Source organism: Ipomoea nil, unplaced genomic scaffold (assembly GCF_001879475.1).
Source record: "Ipomoea nil cultivar Tokyo-kokei standard unplaced genomic scaffold, Asagao_1.1 scaffold1622, whole genome shotgun sequence".
Classification (NCBI taxonomy): Eukaryota; Viridiplantae; Streptophyta; class Magnoliopsida; order Solanales; family Convolvulaceae; genus Ipomoea; species Ipomoea nil.
The window spans coordinates 586520-606742 of NW_017618050.1; the positions used below are offsets into that span (position 1 = coordinate 586520).

General features: G+C 36.2%; 3 protein-coding genes across 4 annotated transcripts; 1 reads left to right on the forward strand and 2 right to left on the reverse strand.

Annotated features, from left to right (window-relative positions):
• Positions 1–833: 833 nt before the first annotated feature.
• Positions 834–4415, reverse strand: LOC109191397 (AIG2-like protein D). Its single transcript, XM_019342046.1, has 5 exons — positions 4224–4415; positions 3787–3859; positions 2589–2681; positions 1472–1555; positions 834–1205 (listed from the first exon to the last, which is right to left on the reverse strand). The coding sequence occupies exons 1-5, from the start codon at positions 4352–4354 to the stop codon at positions 1074–1076; spliced, it is 513 nt and encodes a 170-aa protein (XP_019197591.1). The 5' UTR covers positions 4355–4415; the 3' UTR covers positions 834–1073.
• Positions 4416–7257: 2842 nt separating this feature from the next.
• LOC109191391 (CRM-domain containing factor CFM3A, chloroplastic/mitochondrial) lies at positions 7258–12636 on the reverse strand. 2 transcript variants are annotated; one of them, XM_019342037.1, is made up of 10 exons: positions 11669–12636; positions 11074–11563; positions 10871–11001; positions 9877–10227; positions 9592–9748; positions 9219–9511; positions 8772–8831; positions 8597–8686; positions 7897–8197; positions 7258–7632 (listed from the first exon to the last, which is right to left on the reverse strand). In XM_019342037.1, exons 1-9 carry the CDS (start codon positions 12533–12535, stop codon positions 7958–7960), a joined length of 2679 nt encoding a protein of 892 aa, XP_019197582.1. In that variant the 5' UTR covers positions 12536–12636; the 3' UTR covers positions 7258–7632; positions 7897–7957. The 2 variants fall into 2 exon arrangements, with proteins under 2 accessions (XP_019197582.1, XP_019197583.1); XM_019342038.1 differs by having other exon boundaries at positions 7897–8205; positions 8596–8686.
• Positions 12637–14869: 2233 nt separating this feature from the next.
• LOC109191395 (cryptochrome DASH, chloroplastic/mitochondrial) lies at positions 14870–19923 on the forward strand. Its single transcript, XM_019342044.1, has 13 exons — positions 14870–15419; positions 15866–16005; positions 16117–16320; positions 16406–16531; positions 16610–16684; positions 17147–17263; positions 17363–17409; positions 17538–17614; positions 17879–17954; positions 18179–18248; positions 18431–18554; positions 18966–19015; positions 19458–19923. The coding sequence occupies exons 1-13, from the start codon at positions 15017–15019 to the stop codon at positions 19647–19649; spliced, it is 1701 nt and encodes a 566-aa protein (XP_019197589.1). The 5' UTR covers positions 14870–15016; the 3' UTR covers positions 19650–19923.
• The last annotated feature ends 300 nt before the right edge of the window (positions 19924–20223 follow it).

The window sequence follows — 20223 nt, forward strand, 5'->3', positions numbered from 1 at the left end:
TTATTAACGTTTTTAGTTTGAGTTGGTGTCAATCTAAGTTGCTTTACCTTATTGTAATTTTTTGTTGATTAGAATTACAAAGGCAAGGACTTCAAAAAAAAGAATTACAAAGGCAAGGGTCAAAGTTTATCTAGTACACACTTTTGAGTAGTAACTACAAATTTTTTCATTACCGAAAAAATATATTGGATATAGATGAGAGATGCCAAATTTGTTATATTCGTAGAAAATAAATAAATTTTCATATAAATTAAATGATAATATGTGAATTTGTGTAGCTTGATCTTCCAATTGATTGCACTAGAGTAGGGTGATTGTTGTTGTAGTTTCATTAATGCTTTCTTAGAGCGAATGTTTGAGAGAGAAGAGTGGAGAGAAGGTTTGAGTTACCCCGCAAGAATTTGATTTTTTTGTGAGTCCCGCATAAGAGAGAAACAACAGAAGAAAGGCATAGTGTTACACATTTGGCGCACATACAGTGCCCAACCGTGCGTGTTAGTGCCCCAGCCGTACACGTGCAGTGCACACGCCAGCTGACGCGTTAATTGTTTTGCTTTTTTTTTTTTCCCTCCCTTTTTGGGTCAGATTTGCTTTTTCTTTTTTCTTCCCCCTCTTTTTTCTTCTTCTCTTTCCCTTTTCTTTAATACATGACATGCAAAAACCAATGCTAAAATCCAAACTAATGAAGATGCTCTAATAGTTGGTTTAATAATTCAAGTAAGAAGTGTTTGATTTTCTTTAAATAAAGTTTAAATGGAAAGAATTTGATTCTCAAGTAAGGTTTCAAATTCAACCCTTGTGAACAGAGTTCAGCTGTTAACAGAGTGGGTAACTATAGTAACTCGAGTTTGAGAGGTGTTAATGAGTTATACATATAAAGTATACCCAATAGCCCTGCTAAGATTATACAAGTCAAAAACAAAGTTGAATGCCAAGAATTTATACAAGTCACAGTAAAAAACCATTACCCAATAGCAATTCTAGCAAAAACTAATGTAGTATAGTGTGTGCAGGTAATCAAATGTTGGGACACAATAAACAAATAATTTAAAAGAATAGTGATGTCCTTTTTTCTAATTCTTGCCTTCCTGGTTGTAGAAGGATTCATAAGTTGCCACCCTGGTCTTAGAATCTGGTTGTTCCAGTTCTTCCATAAATCCCATTGTCATTTTCATGAAGTCTTTCATGTGCAATATCTTCCATTCCTGTTAAAACATGCAGATTTAGAGAGGAAGAAAATGATGTCACAATGAACATGAAACTATGCACTATTATGAAAGAAAGACACTTTAAGGGCACACAACACTTCTGCTTTAAGTGTCTTTTTCAAAACCTGACGATGAATCTTACTAAGGTTTTTCATGTTTCCGAGAATTTTAACAGATACAGATAAAAATGAACTTCTTTCTACAAAAGCCTCCATAAGAAAACAAGTCAATGAAGCTGGCGGGTAAACAAGATGGCAAATTACCTCGAAGTTCCACTCCCCATACAAGTTTGGATCATTCTTGTCAACCCAAACATATGCATCAGCCTGCAAGATCTGGGAACTATCCTGCAAAAACCGAGAGACCCATGAATCCATGATTAAGCAAGCAGAGTTGGGACTAAATTAAATGGGAAAACTGGCTCTTTTGAGCAAAATTAGAATGCGCAAGTAGCTTCAAATTATTTAAAAAAAAAAAAAAAAAAAAGAGTACAAAATGTTCAAGTCTGCATCTTCCTAATCATAGAGCACGGTTATCTCTCAGGATTCAGGACACACTATTGAACTCTTTTCCCAACTAGTTCTTGCAGTACTGTGCGCAGCACAGTGAACAGTGAACGCATTTTGTTTGGTCTTATTGTTATTCTAAGTTTCTAACATTAAATATGGGGTCTCTGTCATAAGTTTAAGGAGATTCAGATATTTCTGCAGTTTTGTAGTGCACGTGGCTTGAGAAGAACATTCAAATTTTCCTAGGACAACACTTGTTCTTAGAGTGCCTATGAGATATAGTGATTTTGCTCTCCTTTTGATAGTGCAAAGAGGACTAGTAGATCTTCAGTAAGATTTAAACACATTGTTAAAGTAATTCCTCAATTAATAAAAAAGAAGGCATCTCGTCCTCCTTTGTTTTACCTTTAAATCAATAAAATCTTGTCTAAAACAAGGCCAACACACATAATACGCTTGGCTCCCTCTATCTCAATTTTACTATCCTTTTTCACTTTCCAAGGGTCAAGTCAGCCCAACTTTGACTTGGTTTTTAATACATAGTTGCTATAAAATGTTTAGGTTTTAATTATTTAGTCAGATATTAATTTTCATGTGCTTTCATTATTATTTTGAAATATTGAATTTAGTATAAACTTTGTTAAATTGACCCAAAACAGAAAACATGACACAAAAATAGGGACAGGAAAAGTATATATTTCATATTTGAACATGGATATTTGTATGATACTCACCATCAGAGTAACATCGACTGTCCTCCTTTCATATTCAACATCCTCAAAGTTATCCAGGATATCAAACATGACACAAAAATAGGGACAGGAAAAGTATATATTTCATATTTGAACATGGATATTTGTATGATACTCACCATCAGAGTAACATCGACTGTCCTCCTTTCATATTCAACATCCTCAAAGTTATCCAGGATATCCATTTCAGGAAGAGTGATTCCCTGGAGAACCTGCAGGAAGTTCATTTTAAAAAATCAGATAGAATACAAGTATTGGTCAAGTCCAGAAATATATTTAGTGCATTGAACAACAAGAACATAAATATGTTCTCATGTTTAATGATTGTACATTAGATGCGACATTCACAGATCTCTATAATGGAATGATTATACTTGTTTCATTTAGTTTCTGCCCTTCATTCTAAGTTACAGCCCCTTCAGCAGCTGGCTATTTCTCAAAGGCCAACTCAAGGCCCACTCGCCCACCTCCTTCATACCTTTCTATTTACCTTCTTGTTTTATCAAAATACAAAATGTAAATAAGATCCTGGGATTTTTATTCGTATACATCAAATGAATTAGAGCATTTCTCTATCCATTTTTGTTCCTTTGTTTTCCTCATTTTATGCTTCTTTTATTTTTGTGGGAGCCAATACGAGCTCTGAAACCTACATTCTCCTTCAAAGGACAATGGTCAGGAATAACCAAAAACTCATTCATCAACACATATAACCATTAAATGAAAATCACATTGCCAAATAGAATTTAACATTAGTATCATCTGTTTCCATCAATAATATTTTGGAGGCTCAAACTTGTGTGACGTTTATTAATGATATATTTATGTATGTATATATATAGAGTATCATCTGTTCTTAAATATATTGTTCACTTGTCATTCTAACCAAATATTTTTTTTAAAAAAATAGCAGAAAAAATAAATGCTGTCATGACCATAACCAATACTGCAAAACTTAGAAGTCAAAAATTGCAAACAACCAGTTTCTGTAAACCATCATTAGACCTTTATCAGGAGAAATTGCACAAGCACTTAATGAACCCTTTGTTGATCGTAATTAACAAAAAGGTCAATAGGAAAGCTTCAATTACACTCAGTTGCCATATTAACCACCCATAAAAATTAGAAGGTAACTAAGCCAAACAAATAATTCGAAAGGTGATGAAATTTTTAAAGAAAGCAGATTTTCTTCAATAAGGACAAATGGGATGCGCCTACATATTTCTTAGATGCAAATTGCAATTATTCATCATTTGGCATGTTGGTATTATTTTAGTATGCACAAAAGTACTCAAAGGCAAAGATTGATGAACAAACCCTTCCATCAACTTTCTTATTTTCCACTGGTACAATTGCAGGATAAACGCGCCCCTTGATGCTAAATCTATGACTGCATAAAACATGGCAAGTAAAGTGCAAATTAGATATCTACAGGACCTGATTGAAATTTTCTTACTTCAACTAGGTTGATACAGAACTAAGAATGAAGACTTTGAGGATGCTCCAATTCCAACTATGCATCATTCATGTAATCATGTACCAGCTAAAACATGTAAGAATGCTTGTATTTCACTATTTTGGTTCATTTCAGATTAACACAATTTTAGAAGGTTAAATCTTGGTCAAACCAAAATGAAGCATTTCAAAATGATCATTACTGAATAGGTCGAATCAATTCAAGGAATCTTAAACAAAATTGAAGGAGGAGACTAATCCATGTAACGATTCTGAGAGAGACAGAGACAGAGACTAACAAATTATGGAGGGTAGCTGGGGAAGAAGGAGGAACGCGATTGAGGAGGACACGAACGACGTCGTCCGCCATGAGGCTTCCATACACGAAAACGCTGGAGATTGCCTGTGAATTCGCCATTGCTGCCAGCATAGTCCACAACTGATACTCTCTCTCTGTCCAAAATAGTTATCAGAGAGAGAGAAACTCAACGGATTCCACGTTGCCTGAGCATTATATATATAAACAATTATTATTATTATTTTTTAAAAGCTCAAATATGTCATTGAACTTGTATGGTTCGTCTTTAGGCCTGGCCTCTTAGGGTTCGCAAATTATGCCGTGGAAACGTGTTTACCGTGAATGGTGAACACAAGTCTAAACGACGTCGTTTTTATGCAAAAAAATAAAAAATAAAAAAAATAAAAATCGCGGATGTGGAGTTAACGCGCGTTTGATCAAATTATGAATTTTTTGTTATGAGATTATGAATGTAATGTAAATTCATAATCTCATAACAGAAAATTCATAATCGCATAAAAGTAAAATATTTATTAAATTATGAATTTTCTGTTATGAGATTATGAATTTTCTGTTATGAGATTATGAATCTATCATAACAGAAAATTCATAATTTCATAACAGAAAATTCATAATTTCATAACAGAAAATTCATAATCTCATAACAGAAAATTCATAATTTCATAACTGAAAATTCATAATTTCATGGTTCCGAAGTGAATGTGTAGGTATGGTTCCAAAGTGAATGTGCAGGCATGGATTCATAATTTATGAATGTCCGTGATTTGGGACGGGAATGTGTAGGCATGGTTCCAAAGTGAATGTGCAGGCATGAATTCATAATTTATGAATATCCGAAATCATTGCTCACCTCAAATTAAAGTGAAACCGCGAAATGTGAAAATGAAGAAGAAAAGTCACATTTGTTTCAAAAAAAAAGAAGAAAAGTCACACAATTAATTAAGAAAAAAAAAAGATAACGGTGTACTAACACCGTTGGAACCGTGTTCACCATGGTTCCATGGCATAACGATTGCTTAGGGTTTGAGTCAATCATTTATCTTAGTTTCTTTATATTAGTATAGGTCCAATCTCAAGGGCTGAGTATGTGTTATGGTCACTTTTGGACCATCAGTTGTAAGACATTTTAATTCCTTTGCTTAATAAAGTTTTGTTTAAAAAAAAAATAAAATTAAGGTATGCAAGGATTTCCATCTGCCATTTTCGATTCTCAACGTTGCTTCACGGATTCATTGTTGTTTCGTCGTGGGTTTGCTTGCTTCCATCATTGGGCTTGTTTGTGGTGGTTTGTTGTTAGGGAGTCGAAAGCTTTCCAGCGCAGCAACTTTCGGCGGCAGACTCGTATTACTTCTTCCGGTAACTGGAAAACTTTTTTGCACTGGTTGGAGTGAAAGCCATGAGACCTCCACACAGATGCAACATCTATCGTCCCAGTACTTGATTTTCCTTTTCCTCACACTTCTGCGAACTAAAGCAAATCGATTGAGCAATGCTTTGCTACACTTTTTCTCCAAAAACGCAAGAGTTATCCAATATTTCAATGTATTTATTTTCTTGACATTAGTGGCAGTAAAATCACGATGATCGATTTTGTTGCCTGTGTTTGAGTAGTTTCTACAATGAGGAAGTGTTTGCAATGATTGCTTATATTTCAATCGCTCATTATGGAGACACCTCTACAAATTGGCTTTTGCTTTGCCATGGCAACTTTTTCTTCTTCTTAAAAAAAAAAAAAAAAAAAAAAAAAAAAAAAAAAAAAAGAAGAAGAAGAAGAAGAAGTAATTAAGTCATTTAATTTATAGTTTTTTTTGTTGTTTTGGTCCCACGAGTATTGTGTCACTAACAACATTAATCCACTACTTTCAAAGCTTGCAAAAATGGTCCACGACTATCATTTTCTTAGTGCATTTAGTCCTTCCATTGCTTTCACCGTCCATTTTTAACCAGAAAAGAATTTTCTCCTTTATAACAGGGGTAAAATTGTCTTTTCCCTTTAAACAGTTCCTTTTCTTTCTCCCTTTATTCAGAAATGGTAAAAATCGAAATCTTAAGTCTGAGAAGTACTAGAATTTGGGTGAAGATGGCGTTGATCTTGTGGTAAATAAATCTTTTATTTTTTGGGTTTTTTCTTTGAATTTTACATTGATTTTCGTTAAAGATCAACAGCAACTTCATACAAATTCTAAGATTTCTCAGACTTAATTACAACAAATGAATAATGAACAGTGTCCCCAATGTCACCTTGTGGAAAAAGTACTCCTCTTTATCTATCACAAATCTAAATCTCGTATGCCCCTTCGGCGCTCCAAATCAGCACCGCCGCCACCATGGCTACCCAACCCCCGATGGAGAAACTCCCACCTGCAATTCCCAACAATTCAATTGATATTCCCTTTGAACACTCCGAGTAAAGAATCAAATATGAAGATTTCGATTTTTACCATTTCTAGATAAAGGGAGAAAGAGAAAGAATTGGTTAAAGGGAAAAGACGATTTTACCCATGTTATAAAGGGGAGAATTTTTTTCCGGTTAAAAATGGACGGCGAAAGCACCATAAAGACTAAAAATGCACTAAGAAAATGATAGTCGTGGATCATTTTTGCAAGCTTTGAAAATAGTGGATTAATGTTATCAGTGACACAATACTCGTGGGATTAAAACTGCAAAAAAAAAAAAAAAAAAAAAAAAAAAAAAACTCTTTAATTTAATATTAAAAATGTGTGCAATTGACATTATTTGTAGGTTAATAACAAATTTTCAAGCTCGAGCTTTAAATGTGTGCAATTGACATTTCATAACCGAGCCGAGCTCGAGCTATAATTTTCAAGCTCGAGCTTGACTCGGCTCGTTTACACCGTTAGGTGGGAGGATTAGTGTCTGGTGCCCACAAGAAGCTCATCACATTGAGTGGAACCCCTACACTACAACTGCTAGGGGCTCGATCCTGAGTCCTCACCCTCAATCTACCACCTGAGTAAGCGAGTACCAGTACCGACTGGGTTGTTCATGCGGGTTTAATGATTCTGTTTCTTGCATTTTATGGAATGCTTTTGCACAGTGCACATTGTAAACTCAGAGAAATTTACATTGGGGATGACTACTTTCTTTATGAATCTTGTGTGTTCATTGAAATGTCCAATATATTACAATACCTTTCTTTCACTGCATAGCAGTAAGACTCTCACCTGCAAATCTTTGCACTCTATCCCTACTTGTGTGATGCTCCAATCTGTGAAACTATGGTGACAAGAAAGCGGAGAAAATGTTGGATTATGCATAAATCCTTGTACTGACCATTCGTTCGAGATTACGCTCCCTTCATCTTCATCTGCTCGCCTTGTTCCCGTTTAGTGTAATCCAAGCTCCCTTCATCCAAGTGCCCGCACTTCTGCAAAACGAGAAGTGATTATATATGTTACGATAGTAAAGAAAGAGTTTCTGAATGTGCTGTCGTATACTGTCTTATACTGTCATATAGAAAAGAGAATACAAAGCCCTATAAATAGATGCTAGAAGTTTCCATATGCCTTACCTACCTAAATCCCTAAGACTGTCTATAGAATCTATAGAGATTCCAAATAGTATATCTATATTCCATAACAATATACTTCCCACGATAAGGAAGGGCTATTCCTTCTCTAGGGCGACTTACAAAATTTCAGTCCTCTCAAAATGGAATTGATGCAGTCGTGGTGACACTTTCAAGCAGCACATTACATCATCGATCGGTCTACAGCTTCTGATTCTGGTTCATCGTGGATAGCATACGGAAAACCGGTGTCTAAATGGATATTCCCATCCAAACCATCACTTCCATCGACAAGGTCATCACTATCATCGAGTTCTGGTTCCGATTCATCTAGGGCATCATATGGAAAGTCGGTTTCTAAATGGATACTCTCACTTCCATTGACAGGGCCATCACTACCATAACCTTCAAGATCTGCTTCTTCCTGTTAATTTTGGAGAAAAAAACAAACCCGGGAAGAGAGCGTGAACAAATATGCCCATGTGTTGATTTTGGAAGATGGAATGGCCTGGCGGGTGGAGAATAACAACCACCCACCAGTTAGACGGAAGCACAGATGAAGAATCAAGGAATGGAAAATGTATAAAAGACTGAAAGATATAGAAAATGTATGATTCCATATTATCTGTGTGTTTCTAATAAAGAAACATAGTACATAGATATATACAGACACATAACTGTAAGTACCTATCCATAAACCGACACCTATTCATAAACAGACACAACTCTATAGATAAACCTAACTCTTTATTTTTCGACACCATGCAATAGAAAAAACAACTCTTTCATTTGATTATAATAATCTATGAGAAGAAATGCTAACCTCGCTCTCCTCGTCTTCAGTAAGATAAGCTGAATCTAGTTTGTCATATAGTTCTGTGTCTCCATGGTCTTTTACACTATCCATTTGTTCCTTGTGAAAAAAAAAATAAAAAAAAAATTGAGCCAATTCCACAAAGGATACAAAGAAAAATACATAAACGAGAGATGAGACGTACAATTTCAGCCTTCAGCTGATTTACTCGTTTCTGAACAGTTGCAATATGATTCAAGAGAGCCTATTTCACCAAATTATTAGGAAAAAAAAAAAAAAACATTACTTAGCTGTCAAGAATACCAGTTCATGAAAAAATACATAAGGCCTTTTGAAAAGGTTGTAGAATAGTGTAGGGGTATAAATGAGCCGAGCAGCTCGCGAGCCGCTCGGTCAAAGCTCGGCTTGAGCTAGGTCAACTTCGAGCTCGAACCGGCTCGTTTCGTAATCGAGCCGAGCTTGAGCTCAAATATTTTAGGCTCGTGGCTCGTCGAGCTGCTCGGCTCGAGCTCGGTCAACTTCGAGCTCGAGCTGGCTCGTTTCATAACCGAGCCGAGCTCGAGCCTACCTATTGCTTATCGAGCTCGGCTCTGCTCATTTACGCCCCTAGAATAGTGTAATAAGAGCGTACCTCACGCCGTTGGAGCTCAATTGAACGTGCCAAAGCCTTCCTCTTTGTTAAAAGATTTTTTGGTCGAAGTGTAGATGGGCGTTGATAGTCCTTACCACGAAATACAATTACCGCATACCCTTTGGATACTTTGTCCACCGAAACCAAGACACCACCACTCTCGACTTCGAGGGCTAAGGCAATACTTTTTACCTGATCAAAAGTCTTAGCTTTCACAATCACCTTCACCAATTCACGGTATTTCCAATGCAAGTGCATGTTCTCCACGGTACCATCAAAAACTCCGCGCCTACCTGAAACAAGTGTTGTTTCACATCAGCAATCTGACTTTAAATTATGAAGGGTTTGGCAATTGGCGTGGATTAAACTTTACCCAGAAGTAAGAAAGCTTTCATCCTTAATCCCAGTTTCCGAAACATAAATCTCTCCTCATCTGTTATGCTATTGGGATCTGCTGGCTGATTTAATGGCTTCAAAGTCTCCTCCACCTTTGACAAAGCCCGTTCGGCTTTCATTAATTTTCTTTCAGCCTGTCAAACAATTTCTCCTTAGAAAACCTCATACTTTATGTCACTCAAGTTCACATTGCAACTTAGAAGAACGAAAACTTTTCTTTCGATGCATAAAACCATTAAAGAAAACAGGCAGTTGAACTTACAAAGGCGAGATTCTTCTCGAGCTTCCTGACAAGGTCAGCATGCCTTAGCATTTCTGCTTCCCTCATCACCTTCTCCTTGTCCTTATCATCCAGCGTTTTTCCCCATCTGGCATCTGCATCTAAAGTTTCTCCTAGTGTGCCCGCAATTCCAGAAGAATCTGTTACATGAACACTTGGCGTAACCAACACTGAAGCACGTAGCCGTGCTTGCTCTTCGTCATCTTGTAGGGTCTTTGCTAACCTCTCCTTTTCCAACAATGCTTCAGCAACCTCACGTGACAAAAAGTCCTTTCCTCTATAAAACACCAGAAAATCCTTGTTTCTAGAGAGCAGTATGCCCCTGGTTAATTTCTGCATTATAAATCACAGTTGAAGAAAGACATTTATACAAGAATGTGCTGGAATGCTGCTATAAAGTTTGGGGCCTTAAGAGAGGTCGGGAGTTCGAACCCCCTTTCGTATGGAAAAAACAATCTGGCCAGCACTTTGTCCCTTATTGGGCCGGCTCAAAGGTGCGGTCTGAGTATGGAATGGGCTTAAAGGTGCTTCCTACAATTAGGGCCTGCTCAGGACACCTTATGGTCTGACAAAAAAAAAAAGTTTGGGGCCAAGGAGTCAGCTAATTCGTAAATTAGAAACATATGATCTTTTTTTTGGGTGACGAGGGAAACCTGCAGGTACTACTCGAGTGTGTGCACTAGGTAAACCCCGCCTTGTGACCCTAGCCGGCAAAGGACCACAAGGAGATAAACCAGCCTAGGTTGCTCATAGGCCATATCTAACCAGCTCAAACCAAGAAGGCCAACAGGCTGCTCCCACTAGGAGTCAAACTTGAAACCTTGTGGTTACCAAGCCAACAACTCGATCAACTTGGTTGGGGTTGCCCCCGAAACATATGATCTTTAGATTTCAAAACAGTGAACATTAATTACATGAAACAAGTAGCTTCGCGTTTAACAAGACCATTGATTCCTGCCCAGCAAAAACTTTATACCTTAATATCTTCAGCCATTCTCTCGCTTGTAGTTAGTTGCACCCCACGCTTTAAAGCAATCTTTGCAATTGAACATTTCTCCCATAACTTAATCATTGCTGATGCCAAACCTTGATGCTGCCTGCTTCTGCCTAGAAATTTGACTTAGCACCGGATTAACACCAACAAATGCATATCGGTTTTTGTAAGGAAAGATTGCTCACCTATAGCAAAATGTGGCGGTAGAGCTCTAGCTAGCCTTCGTAAAGCCGTAGCTTCCTTAGTTCCTAGTGTAGATCTAACCCCATATGGAAGTAGCCTAAAAGGAGGTTGATAACCCGGGATTATACCTGGGAGAAGATCCGCATCTACTGGTAAAGGACCCGATCCTGGCCAATCCAAATACCTAGGCCCAAGGCCATCTAACAGTTTGTCCACTTCATCTTCATATTTCACTTCCATTTCTTCCTCAATATCATCAGTCTCTTCTAATGTACTCAATTGGTTTGCTTGAGGTGCATGTACATCATCTCTAAGGCCACTTTCTGAAGGTTCATCGCTTAAATTTTCATCCACTGTGGGAGAGAACTTATGAGGAATCTCGTTTTTGTTGAATATTCGTTTTTTTGGTTCTTCGGGAGCCTCATAACTAACACCTCGATAAAGAGCCACAGAAGTGCCGGACCTCCAAATCACCAACCCACCAGTTTTCCTCTGCATTAAGCACAAATGATTTACAAATTGTATAAAGATTCACAACAATTTGAAATAAGAGCTACGAGATAAGGTACCACACAAGAAGCGCAGCAGTTTATTTACCTCTAGAATCTCGTGCATTCGCTTCATATTAAGCGCGGGAGCCCCCTCGATTTTCAATTTCACCACCTCAGATGCCTTCCATTTCTTGTGAATAGTTTCCACAGCCGCTTGGGTAACACCAGCACCCGTAATTCTCATCTTGTTCTTAATCCGAAGAGCCAAACTTGTCAACCTTCTTAGCTCCCGCTCGGGAAGAGTTAGCTTAGCCAAATAAGTATTACTCTTCTTCCTCACTGAATACCTATCCTCCCCTTCTTTCCATGGCTTTTCCCACGGAAACCTAATCTCCCCATCAGTGGCAACCACACTGTCATCCCCCATAGGATATTTCTCAGAAAACCCGCCCCTCGGGTTTGGTAGCATCCCTTCGTCCACATAAAATATATCCTCAATGGATCCTTTCTCAATCACACTCTCTGAGCTCTTATCCCTCTCACCAACATCATCAATATACCCAAATTTCTTCAATTTTTCAACAATTTTCTCCATAGTGCTACCACTACCACTACCACTACCACCCCCTTCTCCATCTGAACCTGAAAATTCCCCACTCTTTCTATAGTTCAAAACAATTTGAGGCCTTTTCAACTTATTTTTCTTATAGGCTTCATTCCAATTGTCTAACCAAGAACTACCAGATAAGCTCATGCCACAAGAATTTGACTGTTCAAATCCCCATCTCTTAGCCTTGTTTTTCACAACAAAATTTGAAGCCCTCTGCTGGGTTTTCCCTACACTATTCTCCGGATTGACAGTTCTATTTGTTGCACATAAAGATTGATTCTTGAAAGGACCTGAAGAAGTGTACCTGAGAAACTGCAGCCTTGTTGTTCTTGGGTAGAACTGATGAGTGGACAATATAGCCATGTTTAAACTCTACATATAATCAAACAAGAAAAATGTTCATACATTCATCATATGTAAAACAGAGAGATAGAATCGAACAAAAGACAGGGTTTTGGGTGGGCTTTTTCTTTCAAATTATCTTCCATGGTGAGAGGTGTTTGAATGCTATACCAGATTAAGCCACGTCATCCTCTGTTAATCCAACGGCGCTAGCTGTTTCCTAATCGGCAATTTTTAAAAATATAAGATATAAAATATGAGAAAAACGTGCAAGTATAAAGAAAATATGAACCATAGATCAAGACAAAATCAAAGGCCAGATTCTGTCCACATGACCACATGTAAGACCATGACCTCATATGATCCTCTATATATATATATATATATATATATATATATATATATATATATATATAATATTTATATAATATTTATATATTATATAATATATTATATATTATATATTATATATTATATATATAATATATAATATTTATATATAAAATATAATATTTATATTTTATATAAATATTAATTGTTTTATAATTAAAAATATTACATTAATGAATAAAATAGTGCATCGAATTATTAATAAATAGTTAATAGTTAATAGTAAATAATAATTATTACAAAATTAATTTAAAATAAAAATATAATGTTTGAATTTTAAAATATTTTAAAGTTTAAATAATTAAACATTTTAATTGTTTATATTCTTATTAGCATCTTCATAAACAAAATACAAATTCTAGATCTAGCTTATGATTATCAGCAAATTATATCGCGCATTATAGTGCATAATGCATTGTGCGTCCTGACTCAAAACGACATCGTTTCTTTAAGTTGGGAGAGTTGACGCGACGGACACTGTTCCGTCTGTCTAATCTCGTTACAGTTTTATTTTTTGTGTTTATGTGTATTATGTTAAGATTTATGTGTATTATGTTAATAGTTCATGTGTATTATGTTAAAGTTTATGTGTATTATGTGTAAGAATTTATGTGTATTATGTATTATATTATATTATGTGTATTATCACTATTATGTTAGGAGTTTATGTGTGCTGTATTATATTATACAATTCTATACATAGGAAACAATAAATTTGTTAGGGGCGCACAATGCATTGTGCACCCTGGTGCACGATATAACAATTGATAATTATCTCACCAAACCTCACGCTTCATTTGCAAAATCGCAATACAATTGAGGAACTCAATCATAACAGGTGACACTCGCTCAAGGTTACATGTTGCACCATTACTATCCACCGCTCATAAGTCTTACTTAGTCTTGAGCGCCACGCGAACACAATAGTCTCGCTCTCCATATTCTAACTTCGATGCCAAATGAGCCTAAATCTTTGTATACTATATATATATACTCCTTTTGTCGCGTTTTACATGTCTTATTTACTATTCATTTGTACCAGGACTATGTGGTCTAATGGTACCCGAGTTGGACTTCTATTTGGAAGGTTGTATGTTCGAGCCTCAGTGGAGACGTTATTAGCTCTTTGTGTTTCAGTAGGTTGAGAAAGTATATGAACAGATACTACAATGTAATAGAGCTACTAACATTCAAAAAAATTTACTATTCATTTGTCAAACCACTTCTTGATTATGTAGTATTTACCTATTTTTCTTGAATGTTTTCTTATAATTTTTAAATTTGTAAAAAATTCATAAAAAGGTAACATAATTTCATATTGAGTCCTCCGAAGATAGAGATTTTGTCACATTTAGTCATAAACTTTCAAGTTAACCATTTGTAGTCCTTAAACTTTCAAGTTAACTACTCGTGGTCCTTCAACTTTCAAATGTTAACTAGTGGTGATTCTTCTGAAATGATGACTTTACATGGCTAAAATTAACGTACGAAAGGACCATTTAAAAGTTGAAAATCATGGATAGTTGACAAAAGGAAAATACTTGGTGTACTCCCATTTTAAACTCTCAACGTGTACTCCTTCTCACATGCTCTTGATGTAGACATTTTTCTGTGGACTCACATGATGAAAATAACAAATCTTAGATTGACACCTCAGGGGTATAAATGAGGGAGTAGGATTTTGGAAGTCTATGTAGTAGAACTCGTTGACAAAATGACTATACTCACCTCATATGATATTAACTAGATATTTAAAATTTAAAATTTTTTAGGTACCTTGTAGTTCGACGGTAACGCTGTGATATTTCAAATGAAAAGTTGTGTTAAACCGATACTACAAATATGTTAGATTGGACTTTAAAAAAAGAATCGCAACAAGTGTCTCTCTGAATGAATAACTGATAATTTGATTCTATAAAAAGAAAAGAAAAAACTGATAATTTGATGTGGTAAGGTAAATCTTCCTTTGTAGTTCCCTCCATGGAGTCCATGCAATGGGTGGCTATGAAGGCGCCACGAGAGAGACAGAATGCTACGCTCTACGGACTCACGCGTCGGCTTCCCAACCGCTCAATGCGCTTTCCATGAAAACTGTCAACCAACAAGCTTTCAATGAGCGCCATGATCCTCACTACAATCTCCTCCACGTCGAGAGCCGCGATCAATTTAGCTCAATCCAAACAACCGCTATTCTTCTTCGCTCGCAATTTTCCGATAAACATGTCTTCGTCTCGATCGGCGGCGGTGCATCAGGTTCCGGGGCTGAGTTGCGAGGAGATGGAGAGAGTGACGGCGGAACAGATCTTTCAGAGCCGGTACAGCTCCTCGCCGAACGGTGGTGACATTAGAAGAGGCAAAGGAGTTGCCATTGTTTGGTTCAGGAATGATCTGAGGGTTTTGGACAATGAGGCTTTGTACAAAGCTTGGATTTCCTCGGAGGCCGTGTTGCCGGTGTATTGCGTAGATCCCAGGCTCTTCTCCACTACTCATTACTTTGGTTTCCCCAAAACTGGAGGTACTTCAATTCTCCCAATCTACTCTTCGTTAGTTCTACTATTCACAGTGCCGATTGTAATGCCGAGTCAGTTAACAGTTTATTTTCCATTCATACTACTATATCTGATTGTATCGCCTAGTAATTTACCTATCTGACATGCGATAATATCATGATAAAGTGAATGTGAATTTTCTCATAGCCAGAAAAGTTCAGTACTAATGTTTTGTTTCCAAAATTGTTAAGATTATAGTCAGAATATGAGTTTACTAGATTTACTTTGCCGTGAATAGATTTTAAAAAGAAAAATTTTATATTTAGTTACATGAGCTCCCTTAAGGATGAGACAGTTGTTTTGTGCTTTGAAGTAACAAAGTACCAGAAGCAATAAACTCCAGAGAAAAGCTCGTGAATACATGTTTATGAATTTGGCTGTAAAGAATTTTTAAGAGTACTTTGTTTGGCAGCCTTGAGGGCTCAATTCATTGTAGAGTCATTGGCTGATTTGAAAAGGAATTTAATGAAACGGGGCCTTAACCTATTAATTCAGCATGGGGAACCTGAAGAGATCCTACCTTCACTTGCAAAGACATATAATGCACATACAGTTAAGGGATCATCTCTGGACTTCTCTTTCTGGGGTATCTGTTTATGGCAATTCTTGGTTCAAAATTTGCCTTTATTATTTCATAAGAGATGTGCATGGCTACTGTGGCAGGTTTATGCTCAAAAAGAAACATGCAGTGAGGAGCTGAATGTTGAAAGAGCAGTCTCCAAAAACTTGCAAGATGCCATACAATCGTCATCAAATTCTAAGAATGCTACTAGGTTAGAACTGATCTGGGGTTGCACTATGTACCATATAGATGACCTTCCATTCAACTGCAAGGACTTACCAGATGTATATACCCAATTCCGTAAGGTATTTTTCTTTCTTCTGATATGTTTTACTCAATATTTTCATTGTGAGGAAAGGCTTGTAATATCCAGGTGGATGATGATTACAGTCTGTTGAATCCAAATCGGTAATTCGAAATTGCATAAAAATTCCTACATCACTTGGTCCCTCTCCCAGTGTTGCAGAGTGGGGATCTGTTCCTGAAGTTACCCAGTTTGGTCTCCAACCAGAAAAGGCAGGTTCTTGTTTAATCTATTCATAAGCAGAATAAAGGATTTCTTTAGTTTACACACTAAGATATCCGATTTTACAGGTTTCTAAAGGGATGAAGTTTGTAGGTGGTGAAACTGCAGCTCTGAGTAGGGTGCATGAGTATTTCTGGAAGAAGGCAAGGGGATTTTGTCTCACTTATATATTGAATGAGAAGTTTCCTTTTTTTGCTTGGCTTATCCAGGTTTTGTCCATCTATTAGCAGCCAGTTACAAATGGAAAAGCATACAGTACTTGCTGTATAACTGGACAAAGAAATAAATAAAAATAGGTCATATTAGAATGAACTATCTTGTACATTTATTTGTGTCCTTTATTCAATTCCAGAGTTCCCCTTTGCGAATGACCTTAGTCTGTTTTTTTTTTTCCCTCTACGTATGTTGGCTTTCTAGAAGATTTAAGTAATTGATTATGCCCTTTGAAAGGTTGTATCATTCATGGTATACTTCAGAAATGTGTATACCCTCCCGGCCTCCCCTTAATGATTAAATATAGTTGTCTGACTTTATTTGTCATGCTCGTTTAATAGGATTGGGGAGAATGAAGCATCTAAATATTTTTATATGTTTTCCTGCAACAGGATTTGCTAAAGATATATAAAGAAACAAGAAATGGCATGCTAGGACCTGATTATTCAACTAAATTCTCTCCTTGGCTTGCTTCTGGGTGCCTGTCTCCTCGCCTAATTCATGCTGAAGTACAAAATCTTCTCATCTTTTGACCATTACACTGAATCCCTACACTTTTCTGCTGATAAGATACTCATATTCAGTTAAATTTCGATTTGACTTGTTAGGTGAAGAGATACGAGAAGGAAAGACTGTCAAACGCTTCAACATATTGGTATGTAATACCTCCCTTCATGATGACTCTTTCTTGTGAAGAGAATGATACTGAGACTTTAGGAAGTATGATCAATATTTGGCAAATACATTCTAGTTCACTACTGCTGAAAAATATTCCCATTCCAGGGTTTTATTTGAACTGATATGGAGGGATTACTTCAGATTTCTCTCAATAAAAGTGGGAAATTCGCTTTTCCATCCAGGTAACACAGAGTTCTGTTTGTTTGTTTGTTTGTTTTCTGGATGTATATGCAAATACTTCAGTGTAAACTCAGAAATTGCGGGGAAACTTCTGCAAACACTTCAACAATAACTTTGTTATAACACTTATGGAGCAAAGCTGCAAAATTCTTCCTTTTCTTGTTTCTGCCCATCTGTCTCTGTTAAACAAACATTCATGATGGGTTTCTTTGTTGTCTACTTAACTACTGCCGTCTTATTCTTAGTTCCACTTGTATCTGAATTAGGTGGACCTCGAAAGTTAAACTCTAATTGGAGCAAAGACCAGAGATTGTTTGATGCTTGGAGAAATGGTCAGACCGGGTAAATCCTCTATCCAGAATTTGAGATGCTGCACAGAAAACTTTTGCAGCTATCAAGCAGTAGAATTGTTTAGTCCATTATTCAACTTTTATTCTCACTTCTCTTTGCTTCATCATCCCCCCTTTTCTCCTTAGTCACCCAGATAAATGCACCAAGAAAGTGATCTGTAAAAGGTTGTTTCTCATTGTGTTAGTCTCATTACATTTGCATAACCAAAATTTTAGGTACCCGCTGATAGATGCCAATATGAAAGAACTTTTGACTACTGGATTCATGTCAAATCGAGGGCGTCAGGTACTTTGCATTTTATTTAGTATGATCTGAAAGGGTATTAGCTGGAACAACCTTTAGAAAACAATTCTTCTTTGAAGATTAAAGAAAGTATCATTTTACTTCTCCACCCCCTCCCTAAAGAAATGCAGAAAAGAAAATAGCCAAACGCTTTGGAACTCTGACATATCATTTTATTTTGACAGATTATTTGTTCTTTTCTCGTTCGAGATATGGGCATTGACTGGCGGATGGGAGCTGAGTGGTTTGAGACATGCCTCTTGGATTATGATCCATGCTCCAATTATGGTAATTGGACTTATGGGGCAGGTGATTAATCCTTTTTTCCCTACATGGGACATAGTTCTTTTACGAATGATGTTCTTGAATCTTGAGTGGTAATCCTTAACCTTCTTCAGTAGAGATGATTCTTTCAAAGAATTTTACTCATTGACAAACATGACATTGTGAGAATCCCTTAGCTTGTAGATACCTTTTGTTGCCATCAGAAATATAATATTAGGATCATCATTTGACAGTTGAGAATATTGTATATATATATTTTTAAATTTTCCTTATTTGATATTATTGATTCATTTGTTCAAAAATTACAACCTGTTGAAAAAGGGGTTTAAATTAGTCAAGTACTTAATAACATTAAGCTTGCTCCAGACAACATTGTTTTCTATGATAAAGTATTTGTAATTCAATTCAGTGTTGTATTTGTTCTTCTCCATTCAGGTGTTGGCAATGACCCAAGAGAGGACCGTTATTTTAGTATTCCTAAGCAAGTAAGTGTGCTTAAAAAGTCTTAGCATCTATATATATATATATATATATATATATATATATATATATATATATATATATATATTATGGGTGTGGAAATGTCAGTTTTTGCTCATAGATTACCCGATATTGTGTGTTTTATATTATATACATATCAATACTAGAATTGTTGCATACTATGCACCAATCATGTTAATTACACTCTCCAATGTGACCACGCGTATGAATATAATAAGATTTGTGAGTATCCCCGTAATCTGTGGAAGAGTAATTTGATGCGAGTCAAAAATCTACTGCATAAAGCTTAGTACTCATTTTCATTTAGTCAAAAGAAAAATGAAAAGATTACAACTAGAGCTTGAGTCAGAGGCTATAAATACAGTCTAATTGTATAATTTGGTCATCATGTGTTGTTATTCATAATTGATGAGTGGTGTTTTTTAGGCACAAAACTATGACCCAGAAGGGGAGTTTGTAGCTTACTGGTTGCCGGAGCTACAACCACTGCCAAAAGAGAAACGACATTCCCCTGGGCTGTCGTACATTAAGCCACTGGTCCCTCTCAAGCATGGAGGCTACACCGCAAAGTCCAATCATACACAGGACAAGAACAGATGGAAGGGAAGGAAGTTTTGAATGGGAATGACATCTTGTATGCACAATCTTTCATCAGGTTTGTCAGAGATTCATATGATATGAATATTTGCTTTGTACTATGTGAACATTTATTTAGTAATGCACAGAGATATCAAGAAAGGTACTCTAATTTGTTAAATGGTTTCAACCATAGCAATCTACAGTCTAGTTAACAATAGTTTCTGATTCAGAGTGTTCAAGTATTACAGATATTACTAGTCTAGTCTTTGTATAATAAAAGAAAAAAGAATGATACGGAGTACATTTTTGTCAATGTTCTTGTATAACTGTTATACTCTTATGTCACTCAATTGGGCTATAATGCACATGGGTCAACAATTAATCAAAATACTTCATTATGCTTAATATTAATAATAATAATAATAATAATAATAATAATAATAATAATAATAATAATAATAATCTCATTCATCAGCCTGGATGATCAACAATTTTAAATTAAGGAAAAAACAAGATAATTGTTGCAAACTTCGAGCTGACATGTTAAATACAATCAACTCGTACATTTTTTACAAATCTTGAGCGCACGGTTTTGCGCAAGGTAAAAATATTC